Source organism: Marmota marmota, unplaced genomic scaffold, assembly GCF_001458135.2.
Source record: "Marmota marmota marmota unplaced genomic scaffold, marMar, whole genome shotgun sequence".
NCBI lineage: Eukaryota > Metazoa > Chordata > Mammalia > Rodentia > Sciuridae > Marmota > Marmota marmota.
In genome coordinates, this window is record NW_026000205.1 from 3,517,149 (window position 1) to 3,535,820 (window position 18,672).

Sequence of the window (18,672 nt, forward strand, 5' to 3'; positions counted from 1 at the left end):
AATTTTTTTTTTGTACTAGGTATTGAACCTAGGGGCACTTTTAACACTGAGCTAGACCCCCAGCCCTTTTGACTTTTGTTTTGAGTGGGTCTCACTAGGTTGCTTCAGTTCTCACTGAGTTACACAGGCAGGCCTCAAACTTGAGGTCCTCCTGAATTGCTGGGATTGTAGGCTGTGTGCCATGGGCCCTAAAAAAAATTTTGACCGACGAGCACTCTTCCTACCTATAGGCCCCTCCCCAAATGTTCTTGCTCTGCATTCTTGGAAAATACTGCCTCTTGCCCTTGGCTTTTCAGGGATCATGGGGTCTGAATCTCAGTTTTCTTTCAAGCATTTTAGCTCTTTCTGAAAGACAGAAATATGTGGGCCCCCTGATAGATTGGTCTCCAGAGTGGTTGAGGCCCAGCAGTGGTCTCTACCCAGGGATAGTAGAGACTCTCAGATAAGTCAGTTCAGGAATCCTTGGGAACCTTGGTGGTTCTGACCCCAGTCCATGAGGGCTGACTCACCCTCTCTTCCTGATTCTCTCCTGGGCCCAGTCCCACCAGCAATACCCCCCATCGCACAACACGCCCCTGCCCAAAAAGGCCTACTCCAAGATGGACAGCAAGGGCTACGGCATGTATGAAGACTATGAGAATGAGCAGTATGGGGAGTACGAGGGGGATGAGGAGGAGGACATGGGCAAGGAGGACTACGACGACTTCACCAAAGAGCTGAACCAGTACCGGCGTGCCAAGGAGGGCAGCAGCCGGGGCCGAGGTGAGCCCTTCCAGCAGATTCTTCTCTAGGGCTAAGTGGTTGCTGGGCAGGGGCCACAAAGAGCCAGGCTGACCACAGGCCCTGCTCATGGAGCTCCTCATGTCCAGGAGGAGACGCAGGCAGCTGTTTAGGGGTGAGAGAAATAAATAAAGAAGTGCTGGGAACTACGCAGGGCACAGGGGCCAAGGTTAGCCACAGAGGAGTGTGGGAAGAGGATCCCCAGCTAGGCAGTGGCAGGGAGGAGGCGGGGAGGAGGCCAGCATGACTGAGGGTGTTTTCTTTTTTAAATTCACTTTCTGGTCAGCTGTGAGGAAAGTGAGAAGGGACAGTTTAATGTCTCTGTCACCTGGACTACGGTAATAACAACTGGCTGTTGAAACCCTCAGTGGCACTGCCCATCCCCAGCCCTCCCTGCTCCCATTACCTGACAGTGCAGCTGCAGTCTGTGCAGCTGCCACCACCTCTAAACCTTGAACCTGTGGCCAGGAAGATAGGGAAGGGCTGAGCACTAAGACAGCAGCCCAGCCTAATCTCTTAGAACTGTCTCCTGCCAGAAGGGTAACCAGCCCAAGGGGCTTCCAGAATCTTACAGCTCAGAGGTTCTCAGCCTTGTGACCCTGCCTGAGGCCCAGCTTTTTGTTAGAGCGGCCTTCATTTGTGTCCCTGGGGCAGGTTCTGTGATTTGGGGAAACCCTCCGCCGGTGCTGTCCAGTGGCATTGGAATGTGAGCCACTCATCAGTTCTCATATTCTAGTGTCCACGTTGACAAAGTGACAGGAAACAGGTTAACAACCAGTTTGATCAACCTGTGTATTCAGAGTGTATTTCAGTATGAACTCAAAGCAGACACGTGGGATATTATACACTCTATCTCTTTTTCTCCCCACTAAGTCTTTGGAAACCAGTGTTTGGTTTGTGCTCTGTGCCTCTCTTAGCTTGGACTAGCCTGTTCCAGGTGCTTGTTGGCCATGTGTGGCTGGTGGCTGCTGTGTTGAACAGCTAAGTGGCCGGTACCCATGAAGTAGGGTTGTCAGTGCTGTAGTAGCTGTATGTCAGGAGTGCTGAGGAACCAGGGGACTTTTAATCTTCCCAGGGAAGCTGGGAGGATTCCTGAAGAAGCAGGAAGATGCAGTGATTGAGCGGCAGGAGATGAGTTATCTTCTTTCTTGCTGATGGGATCTGCTCTGATATCAGGCTCTCTATTCTAATCCCTGTGCAGGCAGCCGAGGCCGGGGCCGAGGCTACAGGGGCCGAGGAAGCCGTGGAGGATCCCGAGGCCGAGGCATGGGCAGGGGCAGCCGAGGCCGGGGAAGAGGCTCTGTGGGAGACCACCCTGAGGACGAAGAGGACTTCTACGAGGAGGAGATGGAAGTAAGGTTTTCTGTAGCCCTGGAGTGACAAGAATGTGGCTGGTGGGCTCTCTGGCTAAGGTGGAAGGACACAGGAACATTCTGAAGGAAAGGAAGGCCTTGAGTAGCTGGTTAATGTGGTTTAAAATGTTCATTTTGCATTAGATAAAACCTTCATATGGATAGAAATGGCAAAAGTATCTAATGGATACTTTTGAAGTATGAAGCAACCTTGTCCTTGGAGACAAGTTTCATTTATTCTTTCCTCTTTCTTTGTTTTTCTTTCTTTCCTGGGGCTTGAACCCAGGGCCTCACATATCTAGGCAAATGCTATATCATTGAGCTACATCCCCAGGCCCAGGAATATGTGTTTAGGCTCCTCGACCCTCAGAAGACATGCAGTGTTCTGTTCCTGCCTTCCAAGGTCACCATTCTGTGGCCTTTCTGAGTCAGGACACAATGAGCCGCCACTTTTTTTATAGCCAGACAGCTGTCCATAGTGTGCCTTACTGTTTCTGCCCAGTGGCTGGGAGGCAGGAGTCTCCCCAATGAGGGCTGCACAGGAAGGACCAGGACCACCCACTGTTGAGGCAGCCACACTCCAGTGCCTAGGAGGCAGGGTGTGTAGGGAATGTTCCTTGTTCCTCTGTGACACTCTTGCTATTTCTGTCTTTCTGGAATTCCAGTATGGAGAAAGCGAGGAGCCAATGGGCGATGATGACTATGATGAGTACTCCAAGGAGCTGAACCAGTACCGCAGGTCCAAGGACGGCCGAGGCCGAGGTGGGCAGGGGCCTCAGGTTCCCTGTGCTGCTGGGGGCTGGTAGCAGCTGCTGGACTCAGGCCCTGAGAAGGGGAGCAGGCTAACCCACTCTCATTCTGCAGGGTTGAGTCGAGGCCGGGGCCGGGGTTCCCGAGGCCGAGGGAAAGGCATGGGCCGGGGTCGTGGTCGAGGTGGAAGTCGTGGAGGGATGAATAAGAGCGGAATGAACGATGACGAGGACTTCTATGACGACGACATGGGCGTGAGTTGATCCTTGTTCTGAGCTGATGGTTTTGGCCAGAGCCCCTTCTGGGATTTCCGCGCTCCCTTTGATAGGGGTAATTGAACTCAAGAGATATTCTACCATCAAACCACATCCCCAGCCCCATTTATTTATTTTTTTATTTTGATATAGAGACTCACTAAATTGTTGAGGTGAGTCTGGCTTTGAATTTGTGATCCTCCTGTTCTAGCCTCTGGAGGTGCTGGGATTATAGGCATGCATCACCAGGCTCAGCCTTTTTTTTTTTTTTTAACCCCCTTTAATGAGTCATTCCTTGAGGCTGATCCTGCCCTCCTACTCCCATTGGCCCTCACCCCTGGGGCTGATGGTGTCTGTCCTGGGGACTCAGTGCTGGTAGACCCTTTGTATTTAAAACCATGTCTTCAGCTGGGAAAGTGGTACTGGCACAGACCTATAATCCCAGCAGTTTGTGAGGCCGAGTTCAAAACCAGCCTCAGCAATTTAGCAGTGCCCTCTAAGCAACTTAGCAAGACCCTGTCTCTAAATAAAACACAGAAAGGGGTAGGGATGTGGCTTAGTGGTTAAGAGCCCCTGGGTTCATTCCCTAGTACCTAGTACCAAAAAAAAAAAAAAAAATGTCTTCAGCAGTATCTGCAGCGTCTCAGTGAGTCTGTGACGTTGGTGACCCATTCAGCTAGTCCACCAGGGTCTTAGAGGCTGGCCCATGCCTCCTCCTCTAGGAGTTGACATGTTCCCACACAGCTGTACAGAACTCAAGAGCCCAGCTGCCTGCAGCTCTGAATGCCAGAGCTTTCTCCTGTGTGCACCAGTACTCCACACATGGGTTCAAACTCTGCACTCCCTTCAGGGTGGGTCAGAAGTGCTTGTCTGTGCTCTTGTGAACACCCTTCCCTTTGCATGCTCTTCCCATCTGCCCAGAGCTGCTCTTTTCACCCCCTTCACTTATTCTGCATTCTTCACAGGATGGTGGTGGGGGAAGCTACCGCAGAGGTGACCATGACAAGCCCCACCAGCAGTCTGATAAGAAAGGCAAAGTCATCTGCAAATACTTTGTGGAAGGGCGGTGCACATGGGTAAGAAGCAGGCTGTGTCGCCTCTGTGAATAACCTGGAGGTCATACTAACTGTTGTGGTGGGTGGACGAGATCGTGTGATGCTGTTTGTTCTTGGTGTTGATACCCAGAGACATCTGGGCAGCCCTGGAAGATTCGACTGACTTCTCAGAGTGAGGAGGACATAGAGCAGGGGAACATATTTTCAGTTTTAGGGATATTTTTTGGCCAAAGCTTTGATCCATCTATATGGCTTCAGATGCATTTATAAGGGTCAGTGCTAATGCAAAGACGTGACGGGTCCTGATGGGCATTCAGGGATGCTGCTCCCATGCACGTGTCTTGGGAAGAAATAGGTACCTCAGAATAATGTGTAGCATATAAAACATTCTGTATTACAGTCACGGTTCATATTCTTTTTAGAAACTTGAATACATATATATATATACAAAGAAAATGGAGTAGCTATTCCTAAGTATAGAGGAAGCAGGTACAGAACAGCTTCTTTCTTTATTTTTTTATTTTATTTTTTTTCATGGGCACGATATCTTTGTTTATTTATTTTTATGTGGTGCTGAGGATTGAACCCAGTGCCTCACAGATGTGCGAGGCAAGCACTTTACCCCTGAGCCACAACCCCAGCCCCTCTTTATTTTTTTATTGGTGCATTATAGTTGTACATATGGTGGGATCTGTTGTTCCATGTTTGTACATGCATACAGTATAACAACATAGGGGCTGGGGTTGTGGCTCAGTGGCAGAGCACTTGCCTAGCACAGGTAAGGCCCTGGGTTCAAAGCTTAGCACCACATAAAAATAAATAAGGTTAAGTTCTTAAAAAAAACCAACAACAACATAACAATATAATTTGGCCAATATCCCTCCCTAGCACCTCCCCACTCCCTGCTTTCATCTCAAACTCCTTGTCCCCTTCCTCTGTTCTACTGCTGTCCCTTTGTTTTTCATACAGTCACCTCTTTTTCCTCTGTAGTTTCCACATATGAGAGAAAACATACTACTCTTGACCTCCTGGGTTTGGCTTATTTTGCTTTACATAATGGTCTCAATTCCATCTGTTTTCCTGCAAATGACATGATTTCATCATTCTTCTTTATGTCTGAGTAAAGCTTCATTATGTATACATACCACATTTTCTTTATCCATTCACCTGTTGATGGACACCTAGGCTGGTTCCATAGTTTGGCTATAAACCTGGGTATGCATTTGTCACTGTAGTAGGATGACTTTGATTGTTTAGAATAATATTGAGGAATGGTATAGCTGGGTCACAGTGGTTCCATGCCCAATCTTTTGGGGACCCTCCATACTGGTGTCCATATTGGTTGTAAGAACAGCTGCTTTCTTTATGTCAGTGATAGTAAGTGATTCCTGTAAGGGACTGAAGGCTGAGGAACAGAGAACAAGAACCTTGATTCCTTTTGTTTGAATTATGTTCAACGCCAAGTAAAGGAAAACCTAATTCTACTGGCTTCGACACAGTAGACATTTGTCTCTCAGAACAAGGAGTCTTGGGGGAATGGGCAGTAGAAGATGCTGTAGTGGTCATTGATATCCTGGGGACCTAGGTTCCTTCCTACTTTCTATTCTACCTTTGTAAAGCATGTGGCATTTATTCTCATGTTTGCATAATGGCTGCTGTGCCTCTGGACATCGCATCCAAGGTCTAGGAGGAAGAAAGATGAGCGAAAGAAAAAATTTTTTTTTATTTAGGAAGTATTCTTTCTGGGAACTTTTGCCTATATTTTATCGCAAAGGAGGCTGGGAAATGAAGTATTTTTAGCTAGGCACATTTGTCCCCAAACAAAATTAGGATTCTGTTAGGAAGGAAGAAGTGTGGTACTGGGTTGCAGGTAGGTGACTAGCCCTCATTGCCACGCAGCCAACAGTGAAAAATAGATGAAAACTGGGGGAAGACGGAGAAAAAGAAGAGAGTTGGAGAGAAGCAGCAGAGACAGTGGCATGGGGATGGGGCAAGGGCAGGTTTTAGCCTGCTGTTCCTTGGCTGTCCTTTCCAAGGGGCAAGCAAGGCCTTGCTGCCGCCACCTTACCTTTTTAGTGCTTCTCTTCCAGGGAGACCACTGTAATTTCAGCCACGACATTGAACTGCCAAAGAAGCGAGAACTGTGCAAGTTCTACATCACTGGATTCTGCGCCAGAGCCGAGAACTGCCCCTACATGCACGATATCCTTTGCCATCTGCGTCTGTTGCATAGAGCAGCCGTGGCGCCCTTCATCATGCTTGGCCTTGTGCTGAGAGCTTTTTGGGGTCTTCATCTCACCTAACCCCACTTCTGCCCACGCCGGGTCAGCCAGGACACACCTGCCGTGTCCTCTCTCACATAAACTCGCAAGACCGACCTGTGCCCGGTGCGTCTTTCTGAAAATTTTCCAACTGGCTTTGTAAACTTGAGCAAGTCATTTTACTTCCCACTCCCATTGAAGATCTGAGGACACAACTCCAAGGCCACCTTGGAGGGGCAGAAATTGCTCTGCAACAGGAGTCTGTAGAACCATGTCTTGTCTTGAGTAGCTGCCAACCACTGTGCAACCCTGAGCAAGTCACTTGACCTCTCTGGGTTTCTGTTTACTCATCTCCAAACCAAAGGGCATGGATTCTGTCTTTGGGTGGGTTCCATGAGTTGAAGTATTTGCCTTAATTTGTCATGAACGTGATTTTCCATGTAAGTTATACCACACCACTGGGAACTGCATCAATGGTGATGACTGCATGTTCTCCCATGACCCCCTCACTGAAGAGACGAGAGAGCTCCTGGATAAGGTAATGTCTGCGGGCCCAGAGCTAACAGGAACCAGGAAGCACCCCTTCCATTGTCTTGGCGCTGCAGCTTGCCCATCTGGCCTATGCAGGTCCAGAATTCCCAGTTGCATTGATGAGCTGCTGGGTCATTTTCAGAAGGCAACAGCGACTGCTTTCCTTTCTGCAGGGGAGTTGGCGTGGCCGTGTGTGGATATCTTGTTTCTGGCCACAGCAGGCTGTTGCTATATTCACTAGGGATAGCTGTGTAAAAGGAGTACCGCCTGGTGTATCTCCAGATACGGGTTGTGATCTCAGGATCACCTAGAGAGCAAGCCTACGATGTGCAGTAGCGCACGCCTTGGGTTCCAGCAACGGGAGAGACTCAGGCAGGAGAATCACAAGTTTGAGGCAGCGAAGTAAGGCCCTCAACAACTTAGATCCTGATGCAAAATGAAAAGAAAATTGAAAGGACTAGAGATGTGGCTCAGTGGTAAAGCACCTCTGCTTCAATCTCCGGTACTGGCAAGAAAAAAAGGAAAACAGCCCACGACACAAAGGAGGCAGTGGAAATGTCAGTGTTTGCTTGCAGCTTGTAGGGACCCTCATGCAGAGAGGGAGGGGGCAATGGGAGGTCTCTGGAGGAGGAAACTCCTCAGTCAGATGCCAGGATCCACAAGCCAAGTGACATCTGAAGCTGCTGGTGTCTGTAGTTTTCTGCCCGAGGAGTCAGTACTAGGGCCTGGGGTACTATGAACTCTTCTCTGACACACAGCATGTCCAGAGGGTGGAAGGAGATGGACCAGGATCCCTCCTCGCCTCCTAGTACACAACAGTCTTAGGAGATTGGCTGTTTTTGAAAAAGGGAAGGACTTAGACCATCAGTCCATGAGCCAGCTCAGGGAGCCCCTCCTTCTGCAGCTGCCTGACAAGCGGGCAGGTGCTTGGAGGCACTCATGCTGGTGGTCCTGTGTCCTGGGAACGCACGCACACACTCCTACATTTGCCTTCAGAGAGCCCCTTACCCTCGGGTTATGTGACAAATAATTACCTTAAGTCCAGTCATTTCACCACAGGAGGAGTGGGACCAGAAATGGTGGCTCCATTTCCCCTTTGAAAGGCTAAATGATGCCTGACTGAAGACTGCCCCCTGCAGGAGGCTCCAAGTTTGTACTCCAGCAGAAACAACCAAGCAGTATCTTGTTTTATTTTTTTTCTAGTAGTACATTTTTATTTGTAATTTTTATCCCCCAACGTTCCCCCCCGCCATACACAAAAGCCAGGCACCATGGCACAAGCCTGTAGTCCCAGCACTTCAAGAGGCTGAGGCAGGAGGATTGCAAGTTCAAGGCTAGCCTCAGCAACTTAGCAAGATTCTGTTTGAAAATAAAAAGGGCTGGGTTGTGGCTCACAAGTGGAGCACGCCTGGGTTCAAGCCCAATTCCAAAATAAAGAAAAAAATAAGCAAATGAGATTCATTTTCATAATATATCTTATTTAACCCCAGTACTGTTTGGCAAGTAACAGATTATAAGGAGAAAGTTGAGACTTTTGTTTTCTACTTACAGTCCTCTTGATTTGGAACAGCCCTGTTTCCTGCACTATGTTGGTCACGTATGGCCAGTGGTCACCGTATTGGACAGCTCTATGCTAGACACTCTAGTCAGAAACCAAAGGGGCATGTTTTAGCTTTTCTGTCCACAAACCTTCTAAAGCATCAGTATCAGTCCCTATTTCAAGTCAAGTATGTAGATTAAAAATGAGTGGCAACCCAGGAAAAACAATACTAGAGATGAGGTGGGATGGTTAAAAAGTAAAATGTAAATTGGGTGCAGTGGCACAGGCCTATAATCCCAGTGACTCAGGAGGCTGAGGTAGGAGGATCATGCAAGTTCAAGGCTGGCCTCAGCAACTTAATAAGTCCCTAAGCGACTTAGACTCTGTCTCAAAAAATACAAAGGGCTGCGAACCTAACTTAGTGGTAAAGCACCCCTTGGTTCATTCCCTCGTACCAAAAAGAGAAAAATGTGCACAGGCCAGAGCAATGCCAGAGTAAGATTGCAAGTTTGAGGCCAACCTGGGCAACTTAGATCCAGTCACCAAATAAAATGTAAAAAGGGCTGGGTTGTAGCTCAGTGACAGAGCTCTTCCCCAGCATGTTGGAGGCCTTGGATTCCAGCCCCATTCTGGGGGCAGGGAGCCTGTATAATAATTTTCAGAATTAGAGAAACAATCCATGTGAAGCCTGTGCAGACTCCGTGAACTGTGCGGACGGTAGCCGTTCTGCGCTCTCCTTCTCACTCCTGTGGAGGCATGTTGAGGTCTCTTGCTATTGGTGCTAACTCCCTCTCCGTTGTGTGGATGGCTAAGTGGGTCCCATCAATAGCTGAAGGATGGTTTTATTTCCAGTTTGAGGAAGAAGCTTAGAGTTTTTGACTGACTGCCTTTAGCTCATTTACTTGGCCCAGTGAACTTGGTCCACATATCTTTTTTGTGGGGGTGGTGGTACTGGGGATTGAACTCAGGGGAATTCGACCACTGAGCCATATCCCCAGCCCTATTTTGTATTTTATTTAGCGTCAGGATCTCACTGAGTTGCTTGGCACCTCACTTTTGCTGAGGCTGGCTTTGAACTGGCAATCTTCTGCCTCAGCCTCCCAAGCCACTGGAATTACAGGTGTGCGCAGCAGCACCCGACTTGGTCCATATATCTTTGCATTGTACAGATATGACTCCCATTTTTGTGCTGAAAAGGTGACTTTGACTTTTGGAATCCCTTTGGTTCGCTGAACATCAGTCTTGGTGTGAAAGGCTTTTCTGAGAGCAGGGTGTTTGGTGGTTGTGTCTGCTGAGGTGTGCCTGTGAGCACTGGTCCTGCTACTGGGAGTGTTCAGGGTTAGATGTACCTCAGCTCAGTGTCTGTGCTAGAAGGACTAATGGTTAGTTTGGGTCTGACCCTTCTGGTTGTGTTCTCTTGCGTCTTTTATAGTCTGTGTCTAGGCTTAAATGCAGAGCCTGTCTGTATCTTTTTTTAATATTTTTAGTTGTTGATGTATACAAAATTCTATTTATTTATTTTTATCTGGTGGTGAGGATTGAACCCAGTGCCTTACACGTGCTAGGCCAGCGCTCCACCACTGAGCCACAGCCACAGCCCCTTACGTCTGTATCTTGAGCTGGCCTCTTTTCCCGATGTTAGGGGCCTGTGCGAGGTGAGGGAGGCCTTGTCTGGGGCTGAGTCCTGGAAGGCTCAATGTCAACAGCCTAGAGAGGAGGCAGAGGCCCTGAGTACTGGGCCCAGTCGAGACTCCTCTGTGTAGAGTGCAGCTGGGTCCCAAGGAGCAGGAGGCCTTTCTCTCTGGACACTGGGGACCCTCTCACAGAGGAAGTTGTTAGAGCCTCTGTCCGATTAGCCATCCAGGAGTGACACAGGTGCCTGCTGCGTGTGAGCATTGTGCTCACCCTTCCCAAAGGCTCTTGTCCCTGGAGCTGGCAACTTGTGGAGAAGGGGATGTCGCCCTGTTTTTACGCCTGCTCAGTGGTACAGAGATTGGCAGCATGTTCTGCAGATTCAGAAGAGCGAGCCTATTTTGTGGGTGTTGGGAGGCCTCTGGGAGAGCTGATGTCTGAAGAAACCTGGAAATGAGAGCAGGTGCCAGGTGTTGCCAGAGAAAATGGTGTTAACCAAGAGGGGATGAGCCGAGTGTGGTGGTGCACGGCTGTAATCCTGGTGGCTTGGGAGGCTGAAGAAGGAGGATCACAAGTTCAAAGCCAGCCTCAGCAACTTAGGGAGGCCCTAAGAAAGTTAGTGAGATCCTGTCTTAAAAAAAAATAAAAGGGCCGAGGTTGTGGCTCAGTGGCGAACACTCGCCTCACACAGCGTGTGAGGCGCTGGGTTCGTCCCTCAGCATCACATAAAAATAAATGAATAAGAGAATAATGTCCATCTACAGCTAAAAGGAATACTTTAAGAAATAAATAAAAAACAGGCTGGGGCTGGGGCTCAGTGGTTTGGCACCCCTGGGTTCAATCCTTAGTACAAAAAGAAGAGCCGAAGAGGGAACAAGGCATCATGGTGGGAGCCAGGGAGGCAGACCAGACGGGGAAGGCCTGGGGGGGCGGGGAGCGGAAGCAGAGGTCAGGTTTGTTCCTGTTTAATGAGGTAAAACCTTTACTTTTATCTTTTTCCTGAAGGCGTTGTGCCCATGTTAGTAGCCCTGAAGTTTGTTCTGCCGGTACACAGAGGATGGTATAGGGTTGGTGGGTGGTGTTTTGAGGGTGTTCAGGCTACCATGTTTATTCTTCTGCACATAGTTGTTGAGATATTCTGGCCCAGTCCATATGTCCACAATTTTTTTTTTTTTTTTTGGTTCTAGGGATTGAACTCAGGGGCAACTCGACCACTGAGCCCCATCCCCAGCCCTTTTTATATTTTATTTAGAGACAGGGTCTTGCTGAGTTACTTAGCGCCTTGCTAAATTGCTGAGACTGGCTTGAAACTCTCGATCCTCTTGCCTCAGTCTCCTAAGCCCCTGGGATTACAGGCGATCGCCACCACGCCTGGCCAGATGTCCACATGTTTTGACACCTCACCTGCATCTCTCCTATATCAGGGCCAGTGGCATGCGCGGGTGGTGCAGCAGGGCAGGAGACGGTCTTGCCTTCATGGGGTTGGCAGGATGGGCACACCAGGAGTCAGCACAGGAATAGCTTGGCACCAGACCTTGTCGGGAGTGCACTGAGGGAACTCATGGTGCTGCAGTAGTAAACAGAGGAGCCCCGGGTGTTGAGGGTTAATAAGGCTCCCCCAGGGCTGGGTGGATACCTCTTCCTACTATGTATGAGGCCCTGGATTCAGTCCCAGCACTGCAAAAAATAAAGAAGAAGAAAGAGAGAAAGAAAGAACGCACTGATGTATGGTATCCATCCATCATAAGAATTAGGGCCTCAGCAGATTAGCAAGGCCCTGACAACTTAGTGCGACCTTGTCTCTAAACAAAAAATAAAAGGGGCTGTGCCTCAGTGGTAGAGTGTCCCTGGGTTGAAAAAAAAGGAACCATAGTCACGGAACCCATGCTCTGCTTTAGATTTTCCTTTCAAAATTGAGCTCTCAAGGTGGGGAGGTCTGATCCGCCTGACTGCCCGAGCCTTCTCTGACCTTTACTCCCTGGTTCCCTCTCACCTACAGATGCTGGCGGACGACGCAGAAGCTGGTGCCGAGGATGAGAAAGAAGTGGAGGAGCTGAAGAAGCAGGGCATCAACCCGCTGCCCAAACCGCCCCCTGGGGTGGGCCTCCTGCCCACCCCGCCCCGGCCCCCTGGTCCCCAGGCCCCAACCTCTCCCAATGGCAGGCCCATGCAGGGTGGACCCCCTCCCCTCCCCCACCCCCTCCACCCCCTCCCGGGCCCCCTCAGATGCCCATGCCAGTGCACGAGCCGCTGTCCCCGCAGCAGCTGCAGCAGCAGCAGGACATGTACAACAAGAAGATCCCTTCCTTATTTGAGATTGTGGTGCGGCCCACAGGACAGCTAGCTGAGAAGCTGGGCGTGAGGTGAGTGCCCGCCCACATCAGCCCACAGGAACCGGGTGCATGGGCAGGGTCTTGCCCTGGAACCTGTTGGGGTCCCCTGAGCCCTCCACATCTTTTGGGGGTAGGGTGCCACCTCCTTTCCTCAGCAGCTGCTTTCATAGTAACTGTTTTCTCTCCTAGGTTTCCTGGACCTGGAGGACCCCCAGGGCCAATGGGTCCTGGTCCCAACATGGGGCCCTCAGGGCCAATGGGGGGCCCCATGCATCCTGACATGCACCCCGACATGCACCCGGACATGCACCCCGACATGCACCCGGACATGCACCCGGATATGCCGATGGGCCCTGGCATGAACCCTGGCCCACCCATGGGTCCTGGAGGTCCCCCGATGATGCCATATGGTCCTGGAGACTCCCCTCATTCTGGAATGATGCCCCCCATCCCACCAGCCCAGAACTTCTATGAAAACTTCTACCAGCAGCAGGAAGGCATGGAGATGGAGCCCGGGCTGCTCGGAGACACAGGTACGCACACTCCTGCAGGGATCCCTGGGGTGCTGGGCTGGCTGAATGGAGTCGGAAGGTGTGACTTTTTTCTTCCTTGGTCTGCATCTTTTTGAAATCAGGACTCCAACTCTTACCTCTGTTCCATCGATGGTTGAATATTTTCAGTGACAAGGGACTTATTATCTTATTGAGACCAAAAGGAATATTATGTTTATTATCAATGTGTCAGAAATAAGTCAGGTAACCTGGTTGGAGCTCCTCTCTCCAGGTAGTTCTGGGCTTGGAGCTGTCAGTGTCGACCCTGTGACTCCGTTTGTCCTGTCTCCATGACTGGCCATTTTCCTTCCTTCTGTCTTCTCTTTGTGTTGGTAACAACCCCAGTGTCTGACAGCCAGTCAGGACAAGATGATGTACTCTGCTGGCCGGGAGATGTGTGCTCAGCCCCCAGAAAAGGGAAGGAGATTGGCTCCTGGCCTCAGGGCCCCGAGCGGGTAGCTGCAGTCTTTGCCTAGCGCATTTCTCTGGAGGGAAGGAGATAGCTTATAAATAAGTGATTCAGCTCATTTCAGCCTTAGCCACTTTTAGAAGACAATATGGGCAGTGTTGGGGCAGGGCAAGGTGGGGACAGACATTAAAGGCCAATTCTCAGTCACTGAGAATTGAAGTGACTGAGACAGGAGTAAGGTCTGCATCGAAGCACAGCAGGTGCCGTGGCCACAGTGCACCTGCAGAGGAAGGGTGAAAGAGGCCTCCCAACATGTGGGACTGAGCCCTGGCAGGAGTGGACTTGCTGTGAAGGGTGGGGGCTAAACAAGGATGATGGGTGGGAACGGGAAACCTGCCACACCACTGTGGAACAGGTGGTGGTGAGAGTTGGCCAAGAGCAGCAGGGTCAGGCTTCAGGGTTTAGACATGATGCTTTAGGGCCAGGGTGACCCCTATAAGCATGGAGCAGGAGCAGTGTGGACGATGGGGAGCTGGGTCAGGGCCACCACCTGATGCGGCCAGGCCTCCTGGAGCTGAGGCGGGTGGCAGCAGCACCTTGTCTTGGCGGCAGAGAACAGTAGATGCCTGTTCATCAGCCACATAGTAGTTTTGAGGGAGTGGCTGGAGGGGCATCATGGCGGTTTCCAGTCTGGAGATGGAAATGTGAGCCTCGAGTGTGGGCGTTGGGCAAGGAGCAGGGCCGTCAGAAAGATGAGTGGGAAGCAGGCTTTGAGGTCATGGGGCTCATGGTCCCTGAGAGCTTCGGTGCCCTGCTAGGAACTCTAAAGGCCTGTTGGCAGCAGGCCTCTCGAGCAGCATGCCTTTCTCCTACGCAGTCCAGGCCACAGACCACCTTGGCGAGCACACAGTGGGTGCTTTCTGCTGTACTCAGAGTTGAGCAGCCATCATTCACTCCCAGCTCTGGTCTGTGGCGGGGCCTCGACTATCTTGTTCCCTTGAGTGTCCCCAGCTCCTGGTGGGTGTGCACTAGAGCAGGCTTCCGTCATTCACACAGCCACGCTCAGGTCCCAGCAGCAGGCATGGCCTGTCATTTTTTGCTTCATATACTTTTGTGTATGAAATACTTACCAATTTCGTAATCTGTAATCCTGTTAATTTAAGATAAACTATAGTTAGTTCCACTTTCTGGGTAGCACCGGCCATGTTTCCAATGCTCACTAGACCCATGAAGGTAGAGGTGGTCCTGTCCCATGTGGAGGGACAAGGTAGACAGTCCTGGGTCTTTGGTGCCCTCCTGCACCCCCACTGCTCGTGTGGACTGCCCACTCCCTCCCTGGGAGTGGCGAGTGGGCTGCAGCCTGCCCCTCTCTGCAGCTCTGGGCTCCACATGGTGAGGGAGGGAAGGCTGACACCCCAGCCTTGAGATAAACTGCCCACCCTGCCCTTCTTGCAAGGCCAGGGGCCTGTGAGGAGAAGTGGGAGGAAGAAGCACCCCTAGACTTCCAGGCTGGCAGGTGGCACACTGGTGCAGTTCATTCTCTTCCTTTCCTGGTTTCTCTGTTGGTGAACGTGATGGGGCTCATGCTGTGAGCTGTTTTCCTTATTATCACAAAGAACCAGAGACCAGTGCTCATTGCAGATAACTATGACTAGCCAGAGCACGTGGGAGGGCGCCCCGTCTCTCCTGGGGACTGCTGCTGTCTCTCTTTTCAAATCCCACCCACGTCTCACCAGCACACCTGCAGTGTCCATCCCGTTGTCATCCACCAGCATTTCCGCGCATGACCAGACCCCTTTTGTGAGCTTCATCCTTCCCAGCTGCCTTGCGGATGGGATGCCCCGCCAGGCTGCCCCGTAACCCACTGTTTGGCTTCCCGTGAGCACCAGGCCTGGGCCAGGCAGGAAAGGGATGGGCTGGACATCCTCACCCATCACCATCAGGAATTGGCTTTTCCAGTGAAGGGCAGGGGTGGAGTTGGCACCTCCAGGATCTTCCCAACATGAACCCTCGGTTCTTCCCTGCCACAGAGGACTACGGGCACTACGAAGAGCTGCCGGGGCAGCCTGGGGAGCCCCTCTTCCCCGAGCACCCTCTGGAGCCTGACAGCTTCTCTGAGGGAGGGCCCCCAGGTCGGCCGAAGCCGGGCGCCGGTGTCCCCGACTTCCTGCCCTCGGCCCAGCGGGCCCTGTACCTGAGGATCCAGCAGAAGCAGCAGGAGGAGGAGGAGAGAGCAAGGAGGCTGGCTGAGAGCAGCAAGCAGGACCGGGAGAATGAGGAAGGCAGGTGTCCCCAGGGCAGGGGCTTGGCCCCCGGGCCACTGTGCAGGGGAGAGGTGGGGACCTCTAGGTCGGGTTTCCTGCCAGGAAGGAGACTGCAGCCAGGGAGGACCCTTGCCGAGGCTAAGAAGCCAGGCCGGGCTGGTGCATGTGCCTGAGCCAGCTGGAGGTCAGGGCAGCCCCACTGTGTCTTGGGGTTCCTGAGAGACTTGATCCCCAGGAGGCGGGAGGTGGGCTGGTCCCTGGCGAGGCAGTGGCGGCAGGGCTGACCACCTGCACCTCTCTAGATCAGGCTTTAGGAGGGCTCTCGCCTGTCCCCAGAGCAGGCTTCTGGGGAGCCTGTGGGACAGCAAGTTGTTGCAGTAAACTGATAACAATTACAGTCATGGGCGCTATGTGGGCGCCAGGTTGCATCCGCCTCAGGGTGAGTGGACAAGTGGTGTCTGGGACCTGAAGCCAGAGGCCACAAGCCCCCAAGACAGGAGCCTGGGAACCACAGGGACGGCAGGAGGAGGGGAAGGGAGTGGCAGCTCCTGCCCTGGGGTGCAGGTGTCCCTGCCTAGGTTTTGCTTGCGCCAGTTTCAGTGGTTGGTTAGACCGCCCTCCCCTGGGTCAGGTCAGGTGTGAAGGGACCGAGGGCAAGTGCCAGTGCCTCGGCCCAGAGTCAGTGATGGCTGCTGTCAGGGCCTCCAGAGATAGGTGCCCAGAGCCCGGTGACCACGATGCTGAACCAGCCTGGAGGATGGGGAGGAGGCAGCAGAGCCCTGGGCCAGGAGTCCCAGCTCAATCCCATCCCTGACCCCAATTAAATGGCACCGAGCCTCCATGTTCTCGTCTGTCCAGTGGGCATGTCAGTCGACCTCCTGGGTGGTTGGTGAGTCATCTAAATGAGACAGGTCACTTAGAACGTGGTGGACGGGAGGACAGCTGCCCAGACGTGAGCACCAACCTACAGGCCTCTCGCTCTGCACCAGGCTCCCTAGGCTCCCTGGGTCTCCTTGGCAGCCACGCACGAGGTCTCGGGAGATGCTGAGGCGTTCCTGAGAGCCGAGAGCAGAGCGTCATTCACCCAGGGGGGTGTCGGGGTCCGTAGGGCTGGTGGTGGATGTGGTGGTCACTCACACCTCCCTGCTCCTCTGTTCTTTCTCAGGTGACACTGGAAACTGGTACTCGAGTGATGAGGACGAGGGTGGGAGCAGTGTCACCTCCATCCTCAAGACCCTGAGGCAGCAGACATCCAGCCGACCCCAGGCTTCAGTTGGGGAACTGAGCAGCAGTGGGCTGGGGGACCCCCGCCTCCAGAAGGGACACTCCTCAGGAGGCCGGTTGGCTGACCCCCGCCTTAGCCGGGACCCCAGACTCTCTCGCCATGCCGAGGCTTCTGGTGGGTCAGGCACAGGGGACTCGGGGCCCTCTGATCCTCGTCTGGCTCGCTCCCTGCCCACCTCCAAGCCCGAAGGCAGCCTTCATTCCAGCCCAGCCGGCCCCAGTAGCTCCAAGGGGTCCGGGCCAACTGCTACCGAAGAAGAGGAAGGGGAGCGAGCCCTGCGGGAGAAGGCTGTGAACATTCCCCTGGACCCCCTCCCCGGGCACCCACTGCGGGACCCACGATCGCAGCTGCAGCAGTTCAGCCACATCAAGAAGGACGTGACCCTGAGCAAGCCCAGCTTTGCCCGCACTGTGCTTTGGAACCCTGAGGACCTGATCCCTCTGCCCATCCCCAAGCAGGACGTGGTGCCCCCTGTGCCCGCTGCCCTGCAGTCCATGCCTGCCCTGGACCCCAGGCTGCACCGTTCTACCCCTGCAGGGCCCCCCAATGCCCGGCAGCGCTCAGGCACCTCCACGGACCCCAGCACGTCTGGCTCTAACCTGCCCGACTTTGAACTCCTCTCTCGAATTCTCAAGACTGTCAATGCTACTGGCCCTTCGACAGCCCCCAGCCCGAGTGACAAGCCCAGTGACCCCAGGGTGCGGAAGGCTCCCAGCGACCCCCGACTGCAGAAAACAGCAGATTCTGCAGCCCCCTCCCGTGCTGCCAAGCTCAGCCCCGCAGAAGCGCCCTCTCCGGCCGCCAGTCCCAGTGGGGAGTCCTCCCCACCTGCCACAGCTCCGTATGACCCCCGCGTACTGGCAGCTGGCGGGTTGGGCCAGGGCAGCGGCAGCGGCCAGAGCAGTGTGCTGAGTGGCATCAGCCTCTATGACCCGAGGACTCCCAACGCTGGTGGCAAACTCGCAGAGCCGGCCACTGACGCAGGTGCCCAGCCCAAGGGCCCCGAGGGCAACGGCAAGAGTGCAGCCTCCAAGGCTAAGGAGCCCCCATTTGTCCGCAAGTCTGCCCTGGAGCAGCCGGAAATGGGGAAAGCCGGTGCAGATGGGGCTGCCGCAGCCACGGACAGATACAACAGCTACAACCGGCCCCGGCCCAAGGCCGCCTCGGCCCCCACCACCGCCACGGTCACCCCACCACCAGAGGGCACCCCACCTCAGCCCGGGGTGCACAACCTACCCGTGCCTACCCTCTTTGGGACTGTGAAGCCGGCCCCCAAGACAGGCTCGGGAAGTCCATTTGCTGGTAACAGCCCAGCCCGTGAGGGTGAGCAGGACGCAGGGTCCCTGAAAGATGTTTTTAAAGGCTTCGACCCCACTGCCTCCCCCTTCTGCCAGTAGTGTTAAGCTGGAGCCAGTGTTCCCTCCACTTCACCCTCCTTGGGGTGATATTTAAGGGCAGCAGCCGGAGTTGGGATGGGGGTGGGATCTGGGTGTTTTTTATTTTTTCTTTTTCCTTTTTTTTCTAATGTAGTACCTTCTTTGAGACATAAATTGTATATAACCATCTTCAGTTCTGGTCAGTGCTGCAGGGCTCCTGGGCTCCCCTAAGGACACTGGCTCACAAGGGGAGCAGCTGGCAGTGTGCCGGGCCTGTGCCCCACGGGGCTGGGTCTCAG

At 53.0% G+C, this 18,672-nt stretch overlaps 1 protein-coding gene across 1 annotated transcript in view; it reads left to right on the forward strand.

The window, feature by feature from the left end:
- Positions 1–18,666, forward strand: part of Zc3h4 (zinc finger CCCH-type containing 4) — a 47,472-nt gene extending 28,806 nt beyond the window's left edge. Inside the window, 12 exon segments of the mRNA XM_015496992.2 lie at positions 499–762; positions 1,982–2,133; positions 2,798–2,894; positions 2,997–3,136; positions 4,102–4,212; positions 6,282–6,393; positions 6,881–6,990; positions 12,155–12,338; positions 12,341–12,518; positions 12,678–13,021; positions 15,479–15,730; positions 16,878–18,666. Coding sequence (XP_015352478.1) covers positions 499–762; positions 1,982–2,133; positions 2,798–2,894; positions 2,997–3,136; positions 4,102–4,212; positions 6,282–6,393; positions 6,881–6,990; positions 12,155–12,338; positions 12,341–12,518; positions 12,678–13,021; positions 15,479–15,730; positions 16,878–18,394 — 3,461 coding nt within the window. The 3' untranslated portion in view covers positions 18,395–18,666.
- The last annotated feature ends 6 nt before the right edge of the window (positions 18,667–18,672 follow it).